Genomic DNA, 22,009 nt, shown 5'->3' on the forward strand with positions numbered 1-22,009 from the left:
CTGCGAAATGTTACTGTACTTAAAACGCGGCCGGCCCGAAGTGGTTGTAGGCGGCTTGCTGTGTTAACCTGTGCTAAATCTGCGAGTAATCACTGAATGACAGATATCACACATATGGAGCTGCCGGCCATTGTTTGGTTGTAGGCGATACGCAGTGTAATTAACGTGAAATATTAATAAAGGTTTTGGAAAATTAAAAAAAAAATAATAATAATATGCCAGTTGGTATAAGCCAATCTAACATGATTTACTGGGAGAGTACAAGTGTTAGGATTAGTGGCCTGTCCCCTTTCTATGACCATGTTATTTCCATCACATGACGTACCTGAAAAGGGGATTTAGGTCAGGTCCGCCCCTGCCGCTGTGCTTGGTATCTTTTTCATGTTGGTTCCAGGTCCTGGGTTATTGGCTGTTCTGAGGATCTTGCAAAGCGGTGCTCACGGGCTCGTGGGCATCTTAACCTATCCTTATCTGTTCCAGGCTTCCTGTCCAGCGTTCGTGTTAATCCCTCCTTCCCTCCCTGTGTTCCAGCGTTTTGTTCGGTTCCTTTCACTTGTGTGTTCCTTGTGCACTTTTCAGTACTCCGCTTATTGCCCTGTCCATGAATTAAGAGGGAGTGTTGGGGCTCCAGCTCCCTCATCGGGCATTTGGATTACGGAGATTTGACTATTTCAGGATCTAAGAGACCTTGCTGCAGTTTGTATTGAGAGGCGCGCGGTGGCGCGCACAAATTAAGCAACCTACTTCCGCGATATTCTGGACTCATTCCTCATCGTTGTGCCACGATTGGGCGCATTTCCGGAGCCAGAATGAGGATCGCGTCTTGGAAACCCTTTCCTTTGCCGTGTTGTCTCTTCCGTCCCTAGTCCTTGTTTTATATAACGTAAAGTAAGGTTTTTTTGTCTGTCAACTAGTTGACTTTTTCCCCCTTAATTCTACTCTGAGATGGGTTGGGAGTTTGGTTACCTGTCGTCCTGAAACCTACTTTGGATTCCCCTCTGGAGATCAATACTTGCTGTATGGACTCCTTCACGAGACACAACCAGCATCCAATAAGGGTAAGGAGGTCGTTTGTTCATGGATATGGCTTGGTCATGGTTTAAGGTGGAGGGGTGTGTTACAAGTCGTATGGCAGAGGTGTAATGCTGTGCCTTTTTTTTATAGGTGCAGATACGTGGAGGCAGTAGATTTACCCTGGAAGTTTCGACTTGGGTAGAAGAAGTCCCTTTGTCACCTTCCCTTGTTTTCTTTCCCACCCTCTCCCCAGTGCTCATTTGTTTACTCGTTGTGTATTATCATATGAGTAGCACTTGGGCTGGGGTAGCGGATTGGGCCATACTACGTTCCTGCAGTGTTACGGGCATTGGAAGCGGAATCCAACAGAATACCAAGCCCACGAATAAATGAACACTGCCCGGACGAGTATGGACGATCTGTCGGGTCCTACGGGTGGGGTTACTAGTTCTCCTACTATGCAGGATTTAATGGGAGCTATTGCTGCCTTACAGAACCAGGTACAAGACCTGAGACAGGAAAATGTAGGGTTAAAGCAGGAACTTGGGGCATTGAAGACTAGAGAACAGTTGCAGCACAGAGGTCAAGGTTCTGTTCTACAGCCTGCGACTTTCCAGTACACTGGGGGGACGGAACAGAGCTCTAGTGGTGAGACTCCTATTGCTGTTACTGTTACATCACCTGTCCCTGTACAATTGGCACCCCCGGAAAGGTTTGCAGGGGACAGTGAGAAGTTCGGCACTTTTATGAATCAGTGCCAATTACATTTTATGTGTAGGCCTAATGCCTTCCCCGATGATTCGGCAAAGGTTGCATTACCATCTCGTACTTGGCTGGCACTGCTGCTCTGTGGTCCATCCCCCTTGTCGATAATGACGACCGTGTGCTATATAATTACCCTGCTTTTAAAGATTTAATGCAGGGACTATTCGCTAAGCATGCTTTTATGCAGGCTAGCGATGCAGAACTTTTGAAGTTACGGCAGGGCAGGCAGGATTTGTTAACAAAGAAACAAACAAGGGAGGTACCCTATGAACCGATTTGGGACAGGGTGAATCAGTCTTTAAAAAAAGGAAAACCGTCCCTGAGCTTAAGGATATCCCTTATGTCGCAGTGTTCTTGGCCCCAACTAATAAGATGAGTACCCACCCGACTCAAAGAACAACCCTATGGTCAAGTTGCAGCAATAAATCTCAACTAAACACTAGCTGAGCGTCAGTTACGTTGGGTACTCAGTATTGGATAAAGTCTTGCAGCATTATGAAACAACCTTATATGCATAAGTAATAAAAACAGTAGTTTATTAAAAAAAATTCATTACAGTACATAATTTCAATATTACACAGTCATACAAAATCGTACAAAAAATACAATAAAAACCAAGAGTCAATACTGAGTACCCAACGTAACTGACGCTCAGCTAGTGTTTAGTTGAGATTTATTGCTGCAACTTGACCATAGGGTTGTTCTTTGAGTCGGGTGGGTACTCATCTTATTAGTTGGGGCCAAGAACACTACGACATAAGGGATATCCTTAAGCTCAGGGACTGTTTTCCTTTTTTTAAAGGATTTGTTAACATACATTTCCACATTTAACCGGTTGGTGTCCGAAACTCAGTGGCCGATGGCCAAAAGGACTTCATTGTTCTATCAGGGTCTCTGTGAGGACCTCAAGGACGTGGTGTCACAGGTAGTGGATCCCCCGGACGATTGTGCAGCATTTATCGACCTTGTGGTCAAATTAAACCATAGGTTATGCGAGAGACGTGGGGAACGTACCCGCTTCCAGTTATCCCGTGGTGGTTATGTTAAACCCGAGGTGAAGCCTAGAGGGGAACTTAAGACTGCGCCTGAACCCATGGACATAGGTGGGGTAAGAGGTCCATTGACTCTTGAAGAAAAGAAACAACGAAGAGAACAGAATTTATGTTTGTATTGTGGTCAGGGAGGCCATTATGCTAGGGAATGTCCGGTGAAGCCTTCTAGTACTATGTATAGTAAGAAGGTAGCATGTATCCATCATGATGGTGGTTTTGCCCATATGGATGACACCAAGGGTATGTATGATGTTCTGGGTGTCGTAGATCAGGTACCTAGACACTTCATTATTACTGCCTATCTGTTGCTTTCTGATAGCAACAGAGTGCCAGTGTCGGTTTTATTAGATTCTGGCGCCACCGAGAACTTCCTGGACATTTCCTTGGCGGATAAGTTGTTGATCCCTTGTCGTTACAAGGAGCAGCCGGAGCCAGTGAAGGCGATAGATGGCACAGAGTTGACGTCAGGTTCCATTACGCGACAGACTGAACCAGTGTGTCTTTTATGTGAGAACGGACACTCTGAGTTAGTGTGTTTTGACTTGATTGATGCCCCTTCATTTGGCTTAGTGTTAGGGGTACCTTGGCTCCAGGAACATAATCCTAAGATCGATTGGGTTCAGCACCTGTTAACCCTGGACTCTCCTCATTGTTTAAAGCATTGTTATCAGGAGGCTAGTGATTGGGTGTCCCCTTTGTCATGTGCGGTGAGGGATGTGGGTTCCGTTACCTTGCAATATTCGGCCTTTAGGGACGTCTTTGATGAGGGTCAAGCTCAGGGTCTTCCTCCTCACCGTCCATTTGATTGTAAGATCGACCTGGTGCCGGGTGCTACATTACCGTGTAGCTGCATTTATGCACTATCGGAACCAGAGGAGTTACATCTCAAGGAATATTTGTACGATATGTTGAGGATGGGGTTTATTCGCCCCTCTTGTTCGCCGGTATCCTCGGCTATCTTCTTCATTCCGAAGAAGGAGGGCACTTTGCGGGCATGTGTGGATTACAGGGCCCTGAATAAAGCAACAGTGAAGAACAAGTACCCGCTCCCACTCATCCCTGTGTTGTTAGATCAGCTAAGAAAAGCTACGGTGTTCACTAAATTGGACTTGCGGGTTGCATACCATCTTATTCGAGTCCGTCCCGGGGATGAGTGGAAGACGGCTTTTAAAACTAAACATGGCTTGTTCGAGTATTGCGTAATGCCATTTGGCTTGTGCAATGCGCCGGCAACCTTTCAGTTCTTCATCAACGAGGTACTCTGAGATTATCTGGATAGAAGTGTCATCGTCTATCTGGATGATATATTAATCTTCTCGGAGACCAGTGCTGAACACCAAAAGCACGTGATGCAAGTGCTGCAGAAATTACAAGATCATCTGTATGCCAAATTAGAGAAATGTCAGTTCAGCACCCCTAAGGTGGAGTTTTGGGGTTTCATCCTCTCAGCAGGAGGCATTCAGATGGACCCTAGAAAGATAGACTCTATTGTTACTTGGCCCATTCCATCGTCAGGCAAGGATATACAGGTCCTTTTGGGGTTCGCCAATTTTTATCGGCGTTTTATCTCCCATTTCTCTGATATTGTGGCACCCATGACCCGGTTACTAAGAAAGGGAGTCCCCTTAGTTTGGTCCACTGAGGCACAGGGCGCTTTCCAGCACTTACTTGGGAAATTTACGACGGCGCCTGTATTGGTACATCCTGATCCTGCCCTGCTGTTCTTTGTTGAGACAGATGCATCGCTGTGTGCGGTAGGTGGAGTGCTGTCACAAATAGACGCTGAGACGGGATTCATGCACCCCATTGCTTTCTTCTCAAAGACCTTGTTGCCAGCAGAGCGCAACTATACTGTTGCCGAGAGAGAGTTGTTGGCAGTTAAGTTGTCTTTTGAGGAATGGCGACATTATTTATGGGGAGCCCGGCATACCATCACTATATATACTGACCACAAGAATTTGGAGTTTTTTCGTTCTGCTCGCCAAATGCGGTGGGTCCTTTTCTTTAATGAATATGATTTTGTCATTACTTATAGGCCCGCCGTACAGCAGATTAAATCAGATGCTCTCTCCCGTATTCATGTAGATCATAGGGAGGTGGGGCCGGTGAGGGAAGACAGACCTATGATCGATGGCAAAAGGGTTGTGGGGGTTACTACGACTGATGAGTTCACTTCCTTAGTAAAGGAACGGTTGCGTCAGGTGGATTTGGCTCCTTGGTTATCGCTGCCCCAGGTCTTGGTTCAAGATGGGTTGTTGTATCATGAGGGCCGGTTGTTTGTTCCCCCTGCATTGAGAGATTCGGTTTTGCAATGGTGTCATTCCTCTGCATTGGCGGCACACCCTGGGATGCAGAAGACGAAGGAAATGCGTTTACGGTGGTTTCGGTGGGACACATTGGCTCGGGACATTCAGGGCTATGTGGCAGCTTGCCCAGTTTGTGCCACCAGTAAGCCCACCCATTGTAAGCCGTCTGGGCTGTTACAGCCCCTAGAAATCCCTCCAGCTCCCTGGCATACTATTAGTATGGATTTTGTGACTGACCTTCCATCTGTCTCAGGTTTTACGGCCATCTTTGTGGTGGTAGATTTGTTTACAAAAATGGTGCATTTCATTCCACTACCTAAGATCCCCACTGCTAGGGAGATGGCATTGGTGTTCATGAATTCGGTAGTGAGGATACATGGGTTGCCATCTGCAGTTGTAACTGACAGGGGGGCTCAGTTTGTGTCCCATTTTTGGACGGAGCTTTGCTCGGTGCTTAAGGTGGAGATAAGGATGTCATCTGCTTATCCCCCACAGTCTGATGGGCAGACCGAGCGCACCAATCAAACGATGGAGCAATATCTTAGGTGCCTTGTGTCTTCCCTATCTTGTGATTGGGTAACAGCTCTTCCTATAGCGGAGTTTGCCTACAATAATAGCTTGCATTCCGCTTTGGGTATGACTCCCTTCTTTTATTCTATGGGGTATCATCCTAGGGTGTTAGCCATCCAACCTACGGGACATGTGCCAGCCATAGACGATGTGTGTAAGAAGTTGAGTGACATCTGGGGCATAGCACGGGTACAGTTGCTCGAGGCGAAGGCTAGTATGAAAGCGCAGACAGACAAACACAGAGCACCAGCTCCTTCCTATCAGGTGGGTGAGCGGGTATGGTTAGCCACTCGTAACCTCAGACTCCAAGGGTCCCGTAAATTGCAACCTAGGTATGTGGGCCCTTTTCCTATAGTTCAGGTGATAAATCCAGTGGCTATGAAGCTTGAGCTGCCTGAGGAGTATAAGGTCCATCCTGTGTTCCACACGTCTTTGTTGAAACCTTATGTACCTTCAGCCCAGGTATTGCCACCCCCGCCTCCTTTGCTAGTTGATGGCCAGGAGGAGTTCGAGGTCCAGGCTATTCCGGATTCGAGGCGTAGGAGGGGTCGCTTGTTTTATCTTGTAGATTGGAAGGGATATGCACCCGAAGATCAGACTTGGGAACCTGCTGGTGGGGTACATTCTCCTCGGTTGGTCCGGTTGTTCCATAGACACCATCCCTCTAAGCCCCGTCCGGTAGGAAGGATCATGGGGGGGGGGGTGTACTGTTAGGATTAGTGGCCTGTCCCCTTTTTATGACCATGTTATTTCCATCTCATGACGTACCTGAAAAGGGGATTTAGGTCAGGTCCGCCCCTGCCGCTGTGCTTGGTATCTTTTTCATGTTAGTTCCAGGTCCTGGGTTATTGGCTGTTCTGAGGATCTTGCGAAGCGGTGCTCACGGGCTCGTGGGCATCTTAACCTATCCTTATCTGTTCCAGGCTTCCTGTCCAGCGTTCGTGTTAATCCCTCCTTCCCTCCCTGTGTTCCAGCGTTTTGTTCGGTTCCTTTCACTTGTGTGTTCCTTGTGCACTTTTGAGTACTCCGCTTATTGCCCTGTCCAGGAATTAAGGGGGAGTGTTGGGGCTCCAGCTCCCTCATCGGGCATTTGGATTACGGAGATTTGACTATTTCAGGATCTAAGAGACCTTGCTGCAGTTTGTATTGAGAGGCGCGTGGTGACGCGCACTAATTAAGCAACCTACTTCCGCGATATTCTGGACTCATTCCTCATCGTTGTGCCACGATTGGGCGCATTTCCGGAGCCAGAACGAGGATCGCGTCTTGGAAACCCTTTCCTTTGCCGTGTTGTCTCTTCCGTCCCTAGTCCTTGTTTTATATAACGTAAAGCAAAGTAAGGGCGTTTTTTCTGTCAACTAGTTGACTTTTTCCCCCCTTAATTCTACTCTGAGATGGGTTGGGAGTTTGGTTACCGGTCGTCCTGAAACCTACTTTGGATTCCCTTCTGGAGATCAATACTTGCTGTATGGACTCCTTCACGAGACACAACCAGCATCCAATAAGGGTAAGGAGGTCCTTTGTTCATGGATATGGCATGGTCATGGTTTAAGGTGGAGGGGTGTGTTACAAGTCGTATGGCAGAGGTGTAATGCTGTGCCTTGTTTTATAGGTGCAGATACGTGGAGGCAGTAGATTTACCCTGGAAGTTTCGACTTGGGTAGAAGAAGTCCCTTTATCACCTTCCCTTGTTTTCTTTCCCACCCTCTCCCCAGTGCTCATTTGTTTACTCGTTGTGTATTATCATATGAGTAGCACTTGGGCTGGGGTAGCGGATTGGGCCATACTACGTTCCCGCAGTGTTACAGGCATTGGAAGCGGAATCCAACAACAAGCACTTTAGCACTGGTTAGCAGTGGTGATGTGCAGAGACCTAAAACAAACAAAAACGAAATCAGCAAATAGTGTAAGGCAAAAAGGTTCGGAGCAACCCTGTGAAAAGAGCCAAGTCCAATAGGTGGTAGAACTGTGGACCTCATGGATGGAACGTTAAGTGCATCAGTCTGGATGTTTTGCTCATGCATAAGCTTCACTAATTTATAGCCAGTCACAGGCATTGTGTTTCCTTATTTCCATTCGGCTATCTCCATAAGGTAGAACATCCTCTTTGTAAAACGTACCCACTGGAAAATACAAAAAAAGAAATCTGGAACTGCAGAAATGCATTCTGGCTCATACTTGCAATACTAATCAGTATCCACTGCATGGCAAACAAGACCGATGTATAGGAGACAAGTTGTTAACTGACCTTAAATGGTCTCACTGCAGTGCAAAATAATATTCAAGAGGTTAATCAGCAAAGAAGGTTGTTAGCAAAGAGAAACCCGAAATACTCCAGTGTACAAGTTTCAGTCAATGAAAAGAAGAAAAATTATTCCAATTTATATATTAGAAAACTGGAACGCTGAGCGCTCCACTGAAGGCAATGGAATAGCGCCGTCTTCGAATGACTGGTATATGACCTCTGCTCCAACATAACAATATCTGTCTTTATGTTTCACCCTTTTTGATTTGGAACAATCTGCCCTTGGTGGGTGGAATGTACGAATAGCCTTTTAGAACATTGGAACGTTGGGAGCTCCACTGAAAACAATTGAGTGCTCTGGGCTTCTAATGGCAGGTAGAAGCCCAGAGCTTAAACATTCCAATGTCTGTTCACAGTTGTTGCTGTAAACAAAAGGCCTCACTGAGCCCGAGCGGATTTCAATTCACTTGGAGTGCATGAGGCCTTTGTTTTACTATTTAGAACATTCTGCCTGTTAGACTCAGAGGTTCTTGTCCACTTAGGGTAGCTTGGCTCAAGTGGTCTAGGCTACACCCCCAGACAATTATGTTGTGCTTGCAGCCCACCCCGGCAGTAACCCAGCATTTCCACACCAAAAATTACACCACACCGTAGTTAGAAAAAGTAGAAAATCTTTACATTTTCTTACATATGTTTCTTTAGTTGCTCACAGATCATGAACTTTACATTTCGGTCTTTTCATTGGTTAACTCTGCTCTTATACACATGGACCATAACAAGAAGAACTTTGTGTCTTGACTACTCCAATCTGGTTAGGATATTAGAGAACCAGCTAGCTGAAAAAGAATATCTTCAGTAATGATCCCCTGCAATAAAGTAGGAAAAATTGTAGGGCACTAGGCAAATTTCATCATTCAGTGACACCCCAAAAAGAACCTTAAGCATTGAAATTCATTACTGTAATCTCGAAAATGCATCAAGACATGTTGCTGATAAATTAAGCAGGAAAAGTTCCCCCTCTGAAGCAATATCCAGAGATTTACAAAATAGGCAGTCTGTTGTCTCTTTGTGGATAATATCGCTCTCCTTAGAAACTGCCAGTCAGTATAGTCTCTAATTTCTGTGGGGAGAAAGTCTCCTACTCCTTCCCAGTCTTTTTCAACGAGGCTGAGCATCAGATTTACCCTTTTAACATGCGTCCCCTCCCTAAGCTCTTTCACACTTCTTTAGCACCCACAGTCTAGTTTGGAGAGTTTCAGTGGGGCTCTCTTAACACCTCGGGCCCTCTCCACACTTGGCCGATCTTACCGGGCTTTCTGTGATGTCCTCCGCCCAGCCAGCTCTCCCTAGAACGTGCAGTCCGGCCAGCGAGCAGCTACTCTCCTTGCCCGCTTCTGCTCCCGATAACTGTCAGGCCCTTACCGGCTGGGCCTGCGAAGAGCCGGCAGAGAGCTTCCTGATCAGCGTCCCCGCTGGCTTCCTGGTCCGCCCCTTCACCTCTTTAGAGAGGCGGAACCTCACCAGGCACAGTCTCCTCAGCTTCCCGCCTCCTCAGCTTGACGTTCGCTTCCGCAGGCCTGTGGGCGGAGCTCCGCTATGCTGGCTCTTCGACCGCTGCCCTCCTTAGAGCCCCTGCTTCAATTCCCGGTCTCGGTCCCCACCTTCCACTTTCCCGGGTGACCTCCGGGGAGCTTTCAGTTACTATTATCCCGGACAGAGGCGGCCGCCCAGCAGCAGGGATCTCGACGGGGCTAGCAGCGAGGAGGGGATGCACACACGGCAAACACCCGGGAGCCCCAGACAGCAACGGACTCCTGACCTGCGCTCCCCTTTGAGGTAGGAACTCGGGTGACTAACTGGGGGGGGGGTGTTTGTGGGATGATGCGCTAATGCTCCGAACAGCAGCGGGAGATGAAGGTACTAGGTTAGAGGTCCGTTGCCTTCCCTAGTGTCCACAGCCCGCACCTCTCTCTTCACGGGACCCTTGCCCTCTCCTCGTCTAACAGACTAGGGGTCCACCCTGAGGGGCCTATAGGGGAAGGAAATTAAAATCTCTGCGGGAGGTGTCAATGCCAGGGCTTGATCAACCAGTAGGGGGTGGTTTTAGCAAAAGGGGGTTAGCCAGTCTAAACACAGCCAGACTCCTTTCTTAGTGCACCAACCTCCCCACAGGCAGCCTAACTCCTACTTGACTTCTCCCCTCACGACGCGCCACCTAAAATGGCCGCCCCTCACCACCTTTTATAGTCTAGGCCAGGTGAGTCCAGAAGGTTCTAGAACTCCTCATACAAACCTATGGCCCCAGATTCTGAGGTGATTTGTGTAAGCCACCATTTTATGTCTCCCTATTCTCCCACCATTTTATAGGAGCTCCTGCGCTGCATCATTATGAAGTAATGAGGCGGCGCCCAGAGTCCAAGGGTCAACACCAGTTTAAAAAACAAAAATAGTGGACACCCAAGGGAAAAAAAACAGAGGCTGAAAAGGGGATGAAAATAAATAATTAGGAGGGACCACGCAAAGGGCTGTCAGGCCTAACACTGCCCTCTTGGGGCGGAATGTTCCAATAGCCTTGGAGCCCTTCAGCTCGAACCTTAAATGCTGGAGCGGGCCTTTAATGGCCGGTACAGCCCGCTACAGTGGCCCAAAGGCTATATATAATAGCTCCGCTGTCTCTTGCTATAATGGATGTAAAATGCTCTCTCCATCGTTGTAGGTCTGAGCTGCAGGTTTCAGGGAATTTAACAAACAGTATAGCCCTTGGCAGTGGGATATAAGGCTATATTATGCCCAACAAAAAACATTACCAGACTTTAAAATAATCTACACAAGTCTTCGTGCAACTAATCACAGATAAATAAGGGCAACTTACCTGAGAGGCGTTTCTATCAGAGAGAGGAATGAGGTGAACTGAGAAACAATGATAGATTTGGTTTCCGGGTTCTTCTTCCTTATGTTTATCAGTTCATGCATAAGTGCATCAACCTGTGGAAAAATTATAAGGAGACTGACACACATGCTTCTATTGTCAATTCTAATCAAGAACTCACTAAAGGGTTCACCTACATTTTTCCATAGTGCTTTGTTATGTTCTGTTGTGAAGACCAAGCTCTTTCATCAATGTGCCATACTTAATTGCATAAAAGTTGCTCAATATTATCGGGACAATAAACCAGTGATGGTTGAATAAATGCGGAGTGGAATCACTATTGCTAGGGAAGGTCTGGAAAAGGCATGACTGAGAAAGTGAGCTCTAATAAGAGCACATTAGAAAGTGAGCGATGTAGCAATGCATAGCAGTGTTAGGAGGTGGCTCCAGTGTTTGGGGGCATTAAGCTAAATGTCTGTGTGAAGACTTTTTAAAGTGCGAAATGTGAAAATGAATTATTCTCTACATATTTTATCACATCAACTTATAATTGAAGCAGGGAGAACAAAAGTAAAAATGTTGACACGGTGCAATATCATTTAGGAAACACTCTTTCTGTGTATTTAGTAAAATGTGCAGGCACTTTTTGGAGTTATAACAGCATTCATTCTAATCTGGCATAATACAAAATTACTAAGCTGTCTTTACAGTTCTCCAGTGCTGGAGTATTTCACACATTCACTTTTTGAATAATTCTACATCAGAATGAGAATGCTCAATATATAAATGACATACCAGTATTAAAAACGGATTTAATACATAAGCCAGTACAGCTCATAGGATGGTCATTTGGCTCATGCATATGAGATCGGAAGGTTTAAGCCCTGCAGCAGACACCATCTTCAGATTCTTAAACAGAAGTACAAGGTTACAATAATGTACAAAATCGAAATCATCTGAACCTTTAAACTCTCAATCAAATTATAATAAAAGCAGGGGGAAATTAAATCATCTGCTAGTAGGCAACATAGTGGAGCGTCTTCTTGCCTAGGCTAACTGCTAACCAACATCCATAACCTTAATCTTAGGAGGAAATTCATAGGAAGAGAAAGCTACCCTCTCAAACTTTGGAGCATTAACATTTAGGATCTTGAGGTCTAGGTAGCACAGTTGACAGGCCCACTCTGAGGAAGCAAGGATCAGATTTTCTTTGGACAGGCAGATCTTGATAATTTTCTACTGCAGCGGTTAGAATGGACAAGCATAGTGCAGGTTGAATGACCATTGAAGAGGCAGGCCATCTCCCACTAGGAACTCCCTAAGGTAAAAAGATCTGCAGTCTCCAGAAAGAGATAAAAGATGTGGTTTACAGAAAACAACCTGCTAAGGATATCTGTTGTTGTGTCCACTTTCCTTGCTAGATTAGGTACTGACAATATAATTTCTCTGTTTATGGCACAATGCCAGAGCTCCAGTTCGTTCTCGCAAAGTGGTGGTAACCCCACTCCTCCCTTGCTTATTTAGGTAGGACATTGCAGTCTTAGTATCAGCCAAGATCTGCACTTGCCCTCCCTTCAGATGGAGGCGTAAAAACTTCTGGGATGTTCACAGGAAGGTCTTTAACCTGATGGGGACCACAAAGCCTAAAAACAGGTCACTGAGGTGGGCTCCCTTGCCCTCCAGCGCAGCATCCATTACCATCTACACCTCTGGCCAAAGTGGCCGAAAAGATTTGCCTTTCAAAAGAGTACTTCCACTTCTGCAGGTCTAGATTGAAAAGAAGGACCAGGATAATGTCCTTCCGAGTGCTTTAAAACTGGTCCCACAAAGGCAGGGAATCCATTGATGGCCTCTCATGCACAGCAACACGTGAGGTTCAAGAAAAACACAAGAGGCCATTATCCATAAAAATGTGAAAATCAATCTTGAGCGAGCAAACCTGTTTTCCAATTTTTAAACCATTGCTTGATGACTGTAAACTCTGTTCCTTGGCATAAAGACCCAAATAACAAAAGTATCATGATCAGCACCTATGAACTGGATCTGCTGGGTTACAGCAATGTATTTTTTACTCTAATATAACAAAAAATAAGACTGTGCAAATGGATGATTGTAAAGGTTCCACAACAATACTCTGATTCCTGTATTGAGGTGTTTTTGCTGTTGCTATCTACAAAACTGGTGGGCATATGGTGCTGATGGTGAAACCACAGGGAAGAAGAAACCAAGCCTGGCATTCTAGCTGCCACCCTACATTGTTAAAAATATCTTTCCTTTGCAAACAGGTATTGCAGAGCAGCACATCCAGGAGTGCGAAAAGACTCTGGTCCACATCAACTCATAATATTGTAGGCCAATAAAACATTCAACAGCATCTATGGTGTCCACGTCAGTCTTGCATTGCCTGCTCTCCAGCGTTCGGCCTACCCTTGTGTAAACCTTTTTAATGTTCTTTCATATTGTCTGATAAACTGTAACCTGGTAATGAAGTGAGGTCACAAAGAGCATGCATGCGCTTTGCCACGAGGCAAGCGACTTAAGATGCCCCCAGTGTAAGAATGATAGAGGCCACAAGCTTCTAGCTCACGGCCTTCAATTTTCTGACTTCCTATCATGGCAGGAAGGAGTTGGCATGAACAGTGTTCTGCCTACACTTGGAAACCAAGACTTATATGAAAGAGCTTCTCAAAATAAGAAGAGTCAAGAGGTGAGATGGATTGTAGGTGGCATCACAAAAAATCCTGTATACATCTCTCAATACTGTTGGGACAGTCCTCTTTGAACTAGTTAGTGAAGGACTAGTTAAATGAAAGGATATCTTCAGACCCTTGTTTTCCCCCGAGGATTCAAGCGACCAGCGACTATTCCCACTGTTCCATGGGAACTGATATGGCTAACAATGCCACTACCTTCCTTATCACAGAGGGATAGAGGCATTTTCAGTCTTTCAGAGTTACACATTGAAATAGCCATCCCACACTAGCTCACTGAAGCTTTTCAAAAAATCTGTGTTTCTCTGTATTACGATGGTAGACTGTTCACAAAAGGACAGAGAAATATGTCCACATGTATGAACATTTTCTCTGGAGTCAAGCCAATCCTCTGGATAATCGGTTTTCTGGGAAGAGATGTCTCTCTTATGTGCATCTTCGTTTATTTAATTATCTGGCCACTTTAATACCAGGAAAAAAAAACATGTGCTCAGCACAAAACAATCATAAACTGAAGTGAACAGTTTACAAATATAACCTAAAAAATAAATATATAAAACCGGTATAAAACACTATATACCAAAATCTCTGTTCTAAGTAATTATTCTTGGTTTAAACGGGACTTTCTCAGTACTTGCCTGAAGCCCTTAGAACCAGGGACAGGCTGAGTTGCTGATTCCAAAGCATTGCACCAGATACCAAGATATGCTTGAGAGCAAACTTCTGCAGTAAGGGGCAATCAATTTGGGGTCAGGTGAGGAATGCAAGACTCTTTATGGTTGAGCACATTTGAAGCATTTTGGCAAGATACTCATAGATGAACCCGAGAGGGTTCTGCCATATAAAGAAAAATACTCGATTACTGATCGGTTTGGTAATAAATGGCCATTCCAGTCTTTCTCAGACTCAAAAGATGGTACTTTTTTAAAAAGGTCAATACGAGCACAATCCCTATTCATTTATTTTGGATTGCTAGAGCTTGGATATGAAATAGATTATGTAATGGGCCACTTTAAAAGATGAGAGTAGACTGGGAGTAAAAGGCAATTATGTTTCAAGTATCTGCCACGCTCTCAACTGCTGAGAGGGCTAGGAGAGAGCAGCAATTGAACTAACTGGTAAATCAAATGAAGGTACAAGACAGAACATGAGCTATTATTCCATTAGTTATTTTTTTCCAGCAATGAAGCAGAGTTGCTTGTATTTCAGTTTGTAACTGCTGTCAGGCAGGCTGGTATATCAACCCTGAAAAGAGGTCCACTAGTCAAATCCAACAGAATCAGGGTGTCATCAGTGTATCTCTGGCACAGCAGACCACAAGCTGCAAAGATGCCCGCCAAAGGGACAGTATAGGTTTTAAACAGGAATGGGGATATGGCAGAGCCTTGGGGTAATCCCACACTTCAAAGGATGCTGTTCTGAGTTATACTGATTTAGATTCAATTGTTGCTGGCAGTTTGTAAGAAAAGGTCTTAGACATGTTCCACTTGAGCAGGGAGGAGGCCACGATCTATGCTGTTGCAACTGCCTTTCCTTCATTCCAGCAAATGCTCCCAGATATCCAAAACAGCATTCTCAGACCTTCTACGTGGTCTGTCACCTGACTGGCAATTTGAGAATACCGGTTGGTCTTCAGCTATTTCTGTAGGTGGGTTGATTCATCTTTTTTAGAAATGAGTGGCATAGTAGACATTGGTTTAAAATTAGAGGGAAGGGGGCGTGGCTTGACCGGCGATGTGAGCTGACGCACTGCTGCGGAGCTCCCGCCCCCGTTGGGCCTTTCATTGGCAATTGAAGCGGATTTCGGGGTGTCCAGACCCGCCACACACCTCCCCGGAGCCCCCGACGAGCTGGGCAGTACTTTTGTGTGTGGTACCTCCGTGCTACGCCGAGTGGAAGGCAGAAGCGAGCGGCTCACTCCGGGCGGGACCTGCCGGTCCGACCGCCATCTTGCGACCCTGAAGGAAGCGGCCTACGGCGGAGCCCAGCGGACACTGTGAGCGTCGGCGGCCACCAGCTGAAGCTACCCCCGCCCTTCCCACACGGAGAGACTACCGCGCCCTTACCTGGGGCCGCTGCGGTGTGAAGTGGTGAACGGGCTGGGACCCCTGAGCGGCTTCTGTGTCCGGTGCGCTCAGGCCCCCGCGTTTCAAGGCGGAGCTGGGAGGCAGCGGGACCCGCTGCCCGGTCCCAACGAGGGTCGGAGGTGCTCCTGATCTCGCATCCCCAGCGTGCTGCAGAGGAGAAGCGGAACTGCGGCGGTGGGGATCGGAGCGGAGCTCTGGTGCGGACGGTGCCCCTGGGGCACTTTGAAGAGCGGACGGCGCCAGCCAAGATACAGGCCCGCATGGAGACACCGTGTCAGCGCGGCAATACAGCGGCTCCTCCCTGGGGGTGAGTGAAGACTTGGGACTGCTGTGGGTGGCGCTATCCGGTGCCGGCCCCCCCCTGGGGAGATAGTGGCCTCCTCTGACCGTTGCCAGTGGGAGCTGAATACGAGCACTGCGTGGGTCCCCACTGCTGAGAGGGGTCTGTTCCCTGGCCTGACCGGCCTCTTACACCTGAGGCATACCCCTGCGCTGGAAGATTACAGCGGAAGGACTGTTCCGCGTCGGTGCGTTCGAAGGTGAGGTGCTGTGGTCTGGGGATCCCTGGGCTACCTGCTCTGCCACGGGGGGTGTGCTGGAAGCTCATTGCTGCGGAGCCCGGAACCCCTGGGTGCGTTGGGACTTCGCGCCAGTGCTCCCCCTTCTGCCTTCGCTCGCACGGCCTACATCGGGCAGGGGCCCTGGCACGGCCTAGGCGGCGCTCTTTGGACCGCACGGAGGATGACACGCACGAACAGGAGCAGCAAGGCGGAACCGGCGCCGACCCCCAAGGGAAACCCGGTGACGGCCATGTGGGGCAAAGTGGGAGTGCCGGCGGCCAGTGGGGGCCCACCTGCGGAAATGGCGGATTCCCCTCCGGTCACACAAGCGTTCATGGCCGCCTTTATGACTGACCTTAAGGCCGAGATCGGATCCCTGAGGACAGAGGTCCACTCATGCGTCACAGAGCTCAGGAAAGAAGTCACGGAACTGGGGGACCGCGTGGACAGTCTGGAGAGAACCGCGGACACGCGCACCGAGGACCAGGAACACCTATGGCAGCGCTTAACGGCCTTGGAGGAACAAAATATTGAACTCCAAATCAAGCAGGAGGACTTGGAGAATCGGGGTCGATGAAACAACCTCCGCATCCGTGGCGTGCCACTTGGCGAAGAAGGGGAGGACGTAATGGACTTTGTGGCACAACTCCTCCACGAGGTGCGGGGCGACGAGGATGTATCACCTCCCACACTTGACCGAGCTCACCGGGTGGCGGCGCCTGCGGGGAGATCGGGGCTTCTCCCGGACATCATTACGTGGGTGCATTTCTTTGTGGAGAAGGAGGAGATCTGGAAGCGTGCACGTGACAAGCCGGATCTGCAATACAAGGGCCATCAGATTCAGCTCTTCCAAGATCTAGCGCCTAATACTCTGAAGCGACGACGCGCTTTTCGCCCAGTAACGGAGAAACTGCGGTCCATGAACATCTCATACCAATGGGGCCATCCCTTTGCACTTATCTTTCAATGGGAGGGTAAGCGTAAATCCTTGCGGTCCTACAACGAGGCGGCGCGGCTCCTCAACATTGCAGGCTCTCCTCCGGGGAGCCCCCCTAGACACCCTCCACGCAAGAGGACACCGCTTGCCCCGGACTGGACCACGGTGCCGAGGAGACAGCGAGCGTCACCTGTTGACGCACCAAAAACCAGCCAAGCCAGACAGGACGTCATCGCCCACATTAGAGCGCTAGAGGAAGCGGAGATCGACCATGCGGAACACTCCCCTGCGGGGCGGCCCTCTACACCGTGAGATGGACAGCGCACATGTGGCATACTACTCGAGGTACTGTTCCCTCACACCCCTCCGGCGGGCAGGGGATGGTTGTGTGGCGGGAGGGAGGTTGCTTGGACTCCTGATCCCCTTGTGCTGGGCCTGGGAGGGTGGGGGCTCCATACCTCCTAGTGTTTCCGGCCAGTCATGTCCCACCAGAACTGTCTCCTGGGGAGTGACATCCCGATGGACATTCAAACCCGTGGGTGTAGGATGCCCTACTCTGGAGACAGTGTAATTTGGCCCTGTTGGCCACACCTTAACGGCCTATGCCGTCAGCCCTACAGGCTGCTGAAAGTTTGGCTTCTTCATTTGGCTTTCTTTCTCCTCTTCTTTCTCTCTTTCCTTCCCTTTTCTGTCTACTATGGGGAGCTGGGGGTGGGGGGTGGTGGGGTGGGCGGAGGTGGGGGGGGTGGGCCCTCTGGGTGGGGCTCTTTGCCGGTGGGTGCTCTGCTGCGCGTAGCTTTGCGTACCTATTTCAGGGATCCCTACGATGATGTGTGATATGGCCAGACCCCTTAAGATTTTATCACTCAATGTTAAGGGCCTTAATTCACCTAATAAGCGCCAACAGCTCTGGCATTATTTCCTGCGACATGACCCGGACATCATTTTTGTACAGGAGACCCACCTTCTCCAGGCTGATACAAGGCGCATGGCGCACCCTAGATACCCCCTCCAATACTGGGCGGCTGCGGACACGAAAACGGCAGGGGTGGCAATTTTGTGCAAAGCTGGCATCAGGCGGGGTTCTGACAAGCTCTTCCGGGGTGGTGATGGTCGTTTCCTCAAGGTGTCGGTCGAGGTGGGTTCTCGCCGTCTTACGCTGTGCAATGTGTATGCGCCCAACCTGGCACAGGATCGCTTCCTTCGGGATCTTCTGCGTGCTCACGTCCTCCGGGGTGGACCCTCGATTGTTCTCGGGGGCGACTTTAACCTGGTATGGTGCCCTACGATGGACCGGAGTGCGGGCTCCTTTCATGGAGCAGGGGCGATGTCCTCGGCTCTACGCAAACAGATAGGCGACTTGGGTCTCTTCGACGCGTGGCGCTACTTCTCCCCCGAAAAAAGGGAATACTCTTTTTATTCTGGAGCTCACCGCTCTTATTCCCGCATCGATCATATGTTCATATCTCACGATCTGCTTTGTGATGTGGTGGATGCGGAAACGTCGGACATATCCATCTCGGACCATGCACATGTGGAGCTGCTTCTTAGAGATCCGCGGAGCGGCCCTCCTAGGGAACGGAAATGGCATCTGCCCCCACACCTTCTCAGAGATGCAGCGTCGGTTGACGACATCCGCATGGCCATTACCTCCTACTTTGAGTTCAACGACCTGCCGGAAACGCCGTTCCCGGTGGTATGGGACGCCCTTTAAGGCTACAATTCGGGGCCATATCACCTCCCTCGAGATTGCGAGGGCACGGGAGAGGAGGGCGGTGGAGGAGAGCCTGGTGACAGACCTGCTGGCGGCGGAGGCGCAGAATCAGGAGGAGTCCACGCTAAAGACGCGGAGACGCCTGGCTAATCTGCGGGGGCAGTTGCGCATGCTACGAGCGAATCGGGCGGAGAAATGTCTCTTGGCACTGAAGCGCTTGCACTTTGACGGGGGGGATAAAGTGGGGAAACTTTTGGCGAGACGACTGAGGGTTAAGGCGGCCAGATCCCACATTGCGAACGTGATGCTCCCAGACGGGTCCCGGGCGACGGCGATGGAGACTAAAATGGAGGCGTTCCGGGACTACAACGCCTCCTTGTACGCGGCGGCTCCACCGGCCCCTACCCAGTCGGAGGAGGTTCTGGAGCATTATGGCGGGACGCGCTTACACTCCGAAGCGGCGGAACGGTTAGAAGAGCCACTCTCGCTTGCTGAGGTGACTGAGGCCATCAAAGATTTGAACTTGGGGAAGACGCCAGGCCCGGACGGCTTGCCGCTCTCCTTTTACCGGCTTTTTCAGGGTCAATTAAGTCCTTATCTTCTCAGACTCTTTGCCTCCTTCGATAATGGCCAGGGTCCCTCCCTGGACATGGGGATGGCGGAAATAGCTCTAGTTCCTAAGCCTGGGAAAGATCCGGCGCTTTGCTCGTCGTATCGCCCGATTGCGCTGCTTAATACTGATTTTAAAATTTACACGAAGGTGCTGGCTAAAAGACTTGATCCCCACATGCCGGACCTTGTTGACCCTGATCAAGTGGGCTTCATCCGGGGCCGCCAGGGGGCCGATAATGTGCGGCGATTGGCACACTTGGTGGGGAAAGTGCATCACTGGCACATTCCGGCATGCCTCCTGTCATTGGACGCTGAGAAAGCGTTTGATCGCGTGGACTGGGTGTTCCTCCAAGCGGTCCTCTGTAAGATGGGGCTCGGCCCAAAGATGATTGCCAGGATCATGGCACCTTATGTTGCGCCGCGGGCACGGGTCAGGGTGAATGGGAGGTTGACAGAACCGTTCGCCATTGGCAGAGGGACGAGGCAGGGCTGCCCCCTTTCGCCCCTGCTGTTCGCCCTGGCGATTGAGCCACTGGCGGACTTGATCAGGCGAAACCCAGACATTCGCGGCGTTCAGATGGGTGGGCAAGTCCATAAGGTGGCATTATATGCGGACGACCTCATCCTCACTCTCACTGAGCCCCGACAGTCCTTACCGGCGCTCCACGCAGTGCTCTGCTCCTTCGAAGGCACCTCCGGCTTGAAAATGAATCACGATAAGTCGTGGGTACTCAACCTTACGATCCCTCAGGCCGATATTCCTCCCCTGGAGCGATTGTGCCCCTATCGATGGACGGACCAACATATCCGATACCTCGGTCTCTCCCTGACTCCCTCTTTGGAGGGTTGGTCGGCACTCAACTGGGCAGAATGTCGCAAATCCGTCCTCAATGATCTGCAGCGGTGGAAGCCTCTTATCCCCTCTTGGTTGGGTAGATTGAACGCAATCAAAATGTCTATACTACCAAAAATACTCTACCTGTTTCAATGCCTTCCTACGCCTATCCCTCTACCGAAGATTAGAGCCTTGCAAAGGGACTGTACTACATTCATTTGGGGGGGCAAGAGACCCCGCTTCTCTCAGGCACTCCTTATGGCCCCGCGAGATCGCGGAGGACTGGGATGCCCAAATCTGGTGGACTATTATTGGGCCGCTCACTTGCGGTTTGTGATTGAGTGGGGTATTAGGCGGAGTGAGAAGGGGTGGCTACATCTGGATCGGGCGGTCACAGGTCGCACCATCTGGAACCTGGCCTGGATCCATAGGGCGGGACGGTCCCCTAGTGCATATTTGGCGGCCCCCACGAGGACGGTTCTGAACGTGTGGGACAGGGTGGCGGTACGGAAAGGCCTGACGACTTTCCCCTCACCACACACCCCCATAGAGGATAATCCATGGTTTCCACCGGCCAACCACACTACCGCCTTTCGCAGGTGGACGCGAGAGGACTGCAAAGTCCTTACGGATCTCTTTGATGGAAGCTCCTTTAAGTCCTTTGCCCATTGTCGGGACGAGTTCCATCTTCCCCCAGAGGCCGAATTGCAGTTTCTACAGCTGCGTCATTGGGCCTTATCGGATGCGGTATACCCAGGGGCCACCCGGGACTTCACCCCGTTCGAGCGGCTATCCCGTTCTGGTGCGGGCACGACTGGCCTTATATCTAAGATCTATCGAATTCTGCAACATCCACATACTCCCCCTGCCCACCCGTATCAGCGACAATGGCAGGAGACGCTGGGCACTGATATCGATCAGGCACAATGGAGGGATGTCCCTAAGATATATCGCAGCGTGCCACAACAAGAAAACGCGTATAAGGTAATGACGCAGTGGTACTACACGCCACAGCGCCTGCACAGGATGTTCCCCTCTGTGCCGCCCGGTTGCTGGAGGTGCCATCATGTGCCTGGAGACTTCCTACACATCTGGTGGACTTGCCCCGTGATCGCTATCTTTTGGAAGGAGGTGTTGAGCCACATTCGGGGGGTGCTGGGATTTCCTCTGCCTAATGCTGCTAGTACAATGTTGCTGGGAATCAAACCTGTCGACTTGCTGGCCCTGACCCGCAGTGACTGGACCATAGCGATGCAAATGTTGGGTGCCGCCAGAGAACTTATCGCCCTGCATTGGAAGAAGGTGGAGGCTGCCCCTCTAGCTATATGGTTTGGCAGATTGTGGCAGGTCATCACTATGGAGCTACTCTTGGCTAGGCTACAGTCTCGCACGACCCGCTTTGATAAGGTTTGGCGGCCCCTAGTGACTTATCTTTGCAGGAGCGAATATGCTAGGAATATGCCCCCGGCGCTGCGAGCATTGCAGTTGGTGGAGGATGCGGTGCTCCCCTTTACCCCTCGCAACCTGTGACACTGGAGTGGACCTTCTGAAGGATGCTCCGCTGCCTACGCCCCCCCTCCCCGGGCTCTTCCGCCCTCGCTGCCCTGGCTGTCCCCCCTAGCTCCCTCTGCTCTTCCTCTCTGCTCCCTCTAATCTCTGTCTCTACTCTTTTTGCTGCCTTCTGATAGGCTTCTGGTTGAGTGTTGGGCCCCTATGGCCCGTTGTTTGTTTC

The 22,009-nt window shown here is 49.6% G+C and overlaps 1 protein-coding gene across 2 annotated transcripts in view; it reads right to left on the reverse strand.

Moving 5' to 3' along the window:
- The window catches only part of HLTF (helicase like transcription factor), a 498,779-nt gene that overhangs the window by 131,590 nt on the left and 345,180 nt on the right, over nt 1–22,009 (reverse strand). For both annotated transcript variants that reach the window (XM_078667983.1, XM_078667984.1), the window contains one exon: nt 10,825–10,937. In XM_078667983.1, coding sequence (XP_078524109.1) covers nt 10,825–10,937 — 113 coding nt within the window. The remainder of the gene's footprint in view (nt 1–10,824; nt 10,938–22,009) is intronic.

This window comes from Lissotriton helveticus, chromosome 11, assembly GCF_964261635.1.
Source record: "Lissotriton helveticus chromosome 11, aLisHel1.1, whole genome shotgun sequence".
In the NCBI taxonomy this organism is placed as follows: Eukaryota; Metazoa; Chordata; class Amphibia; order Caudata; family Salamandridae; genus Lissotriton; species Lissotriton helveticus.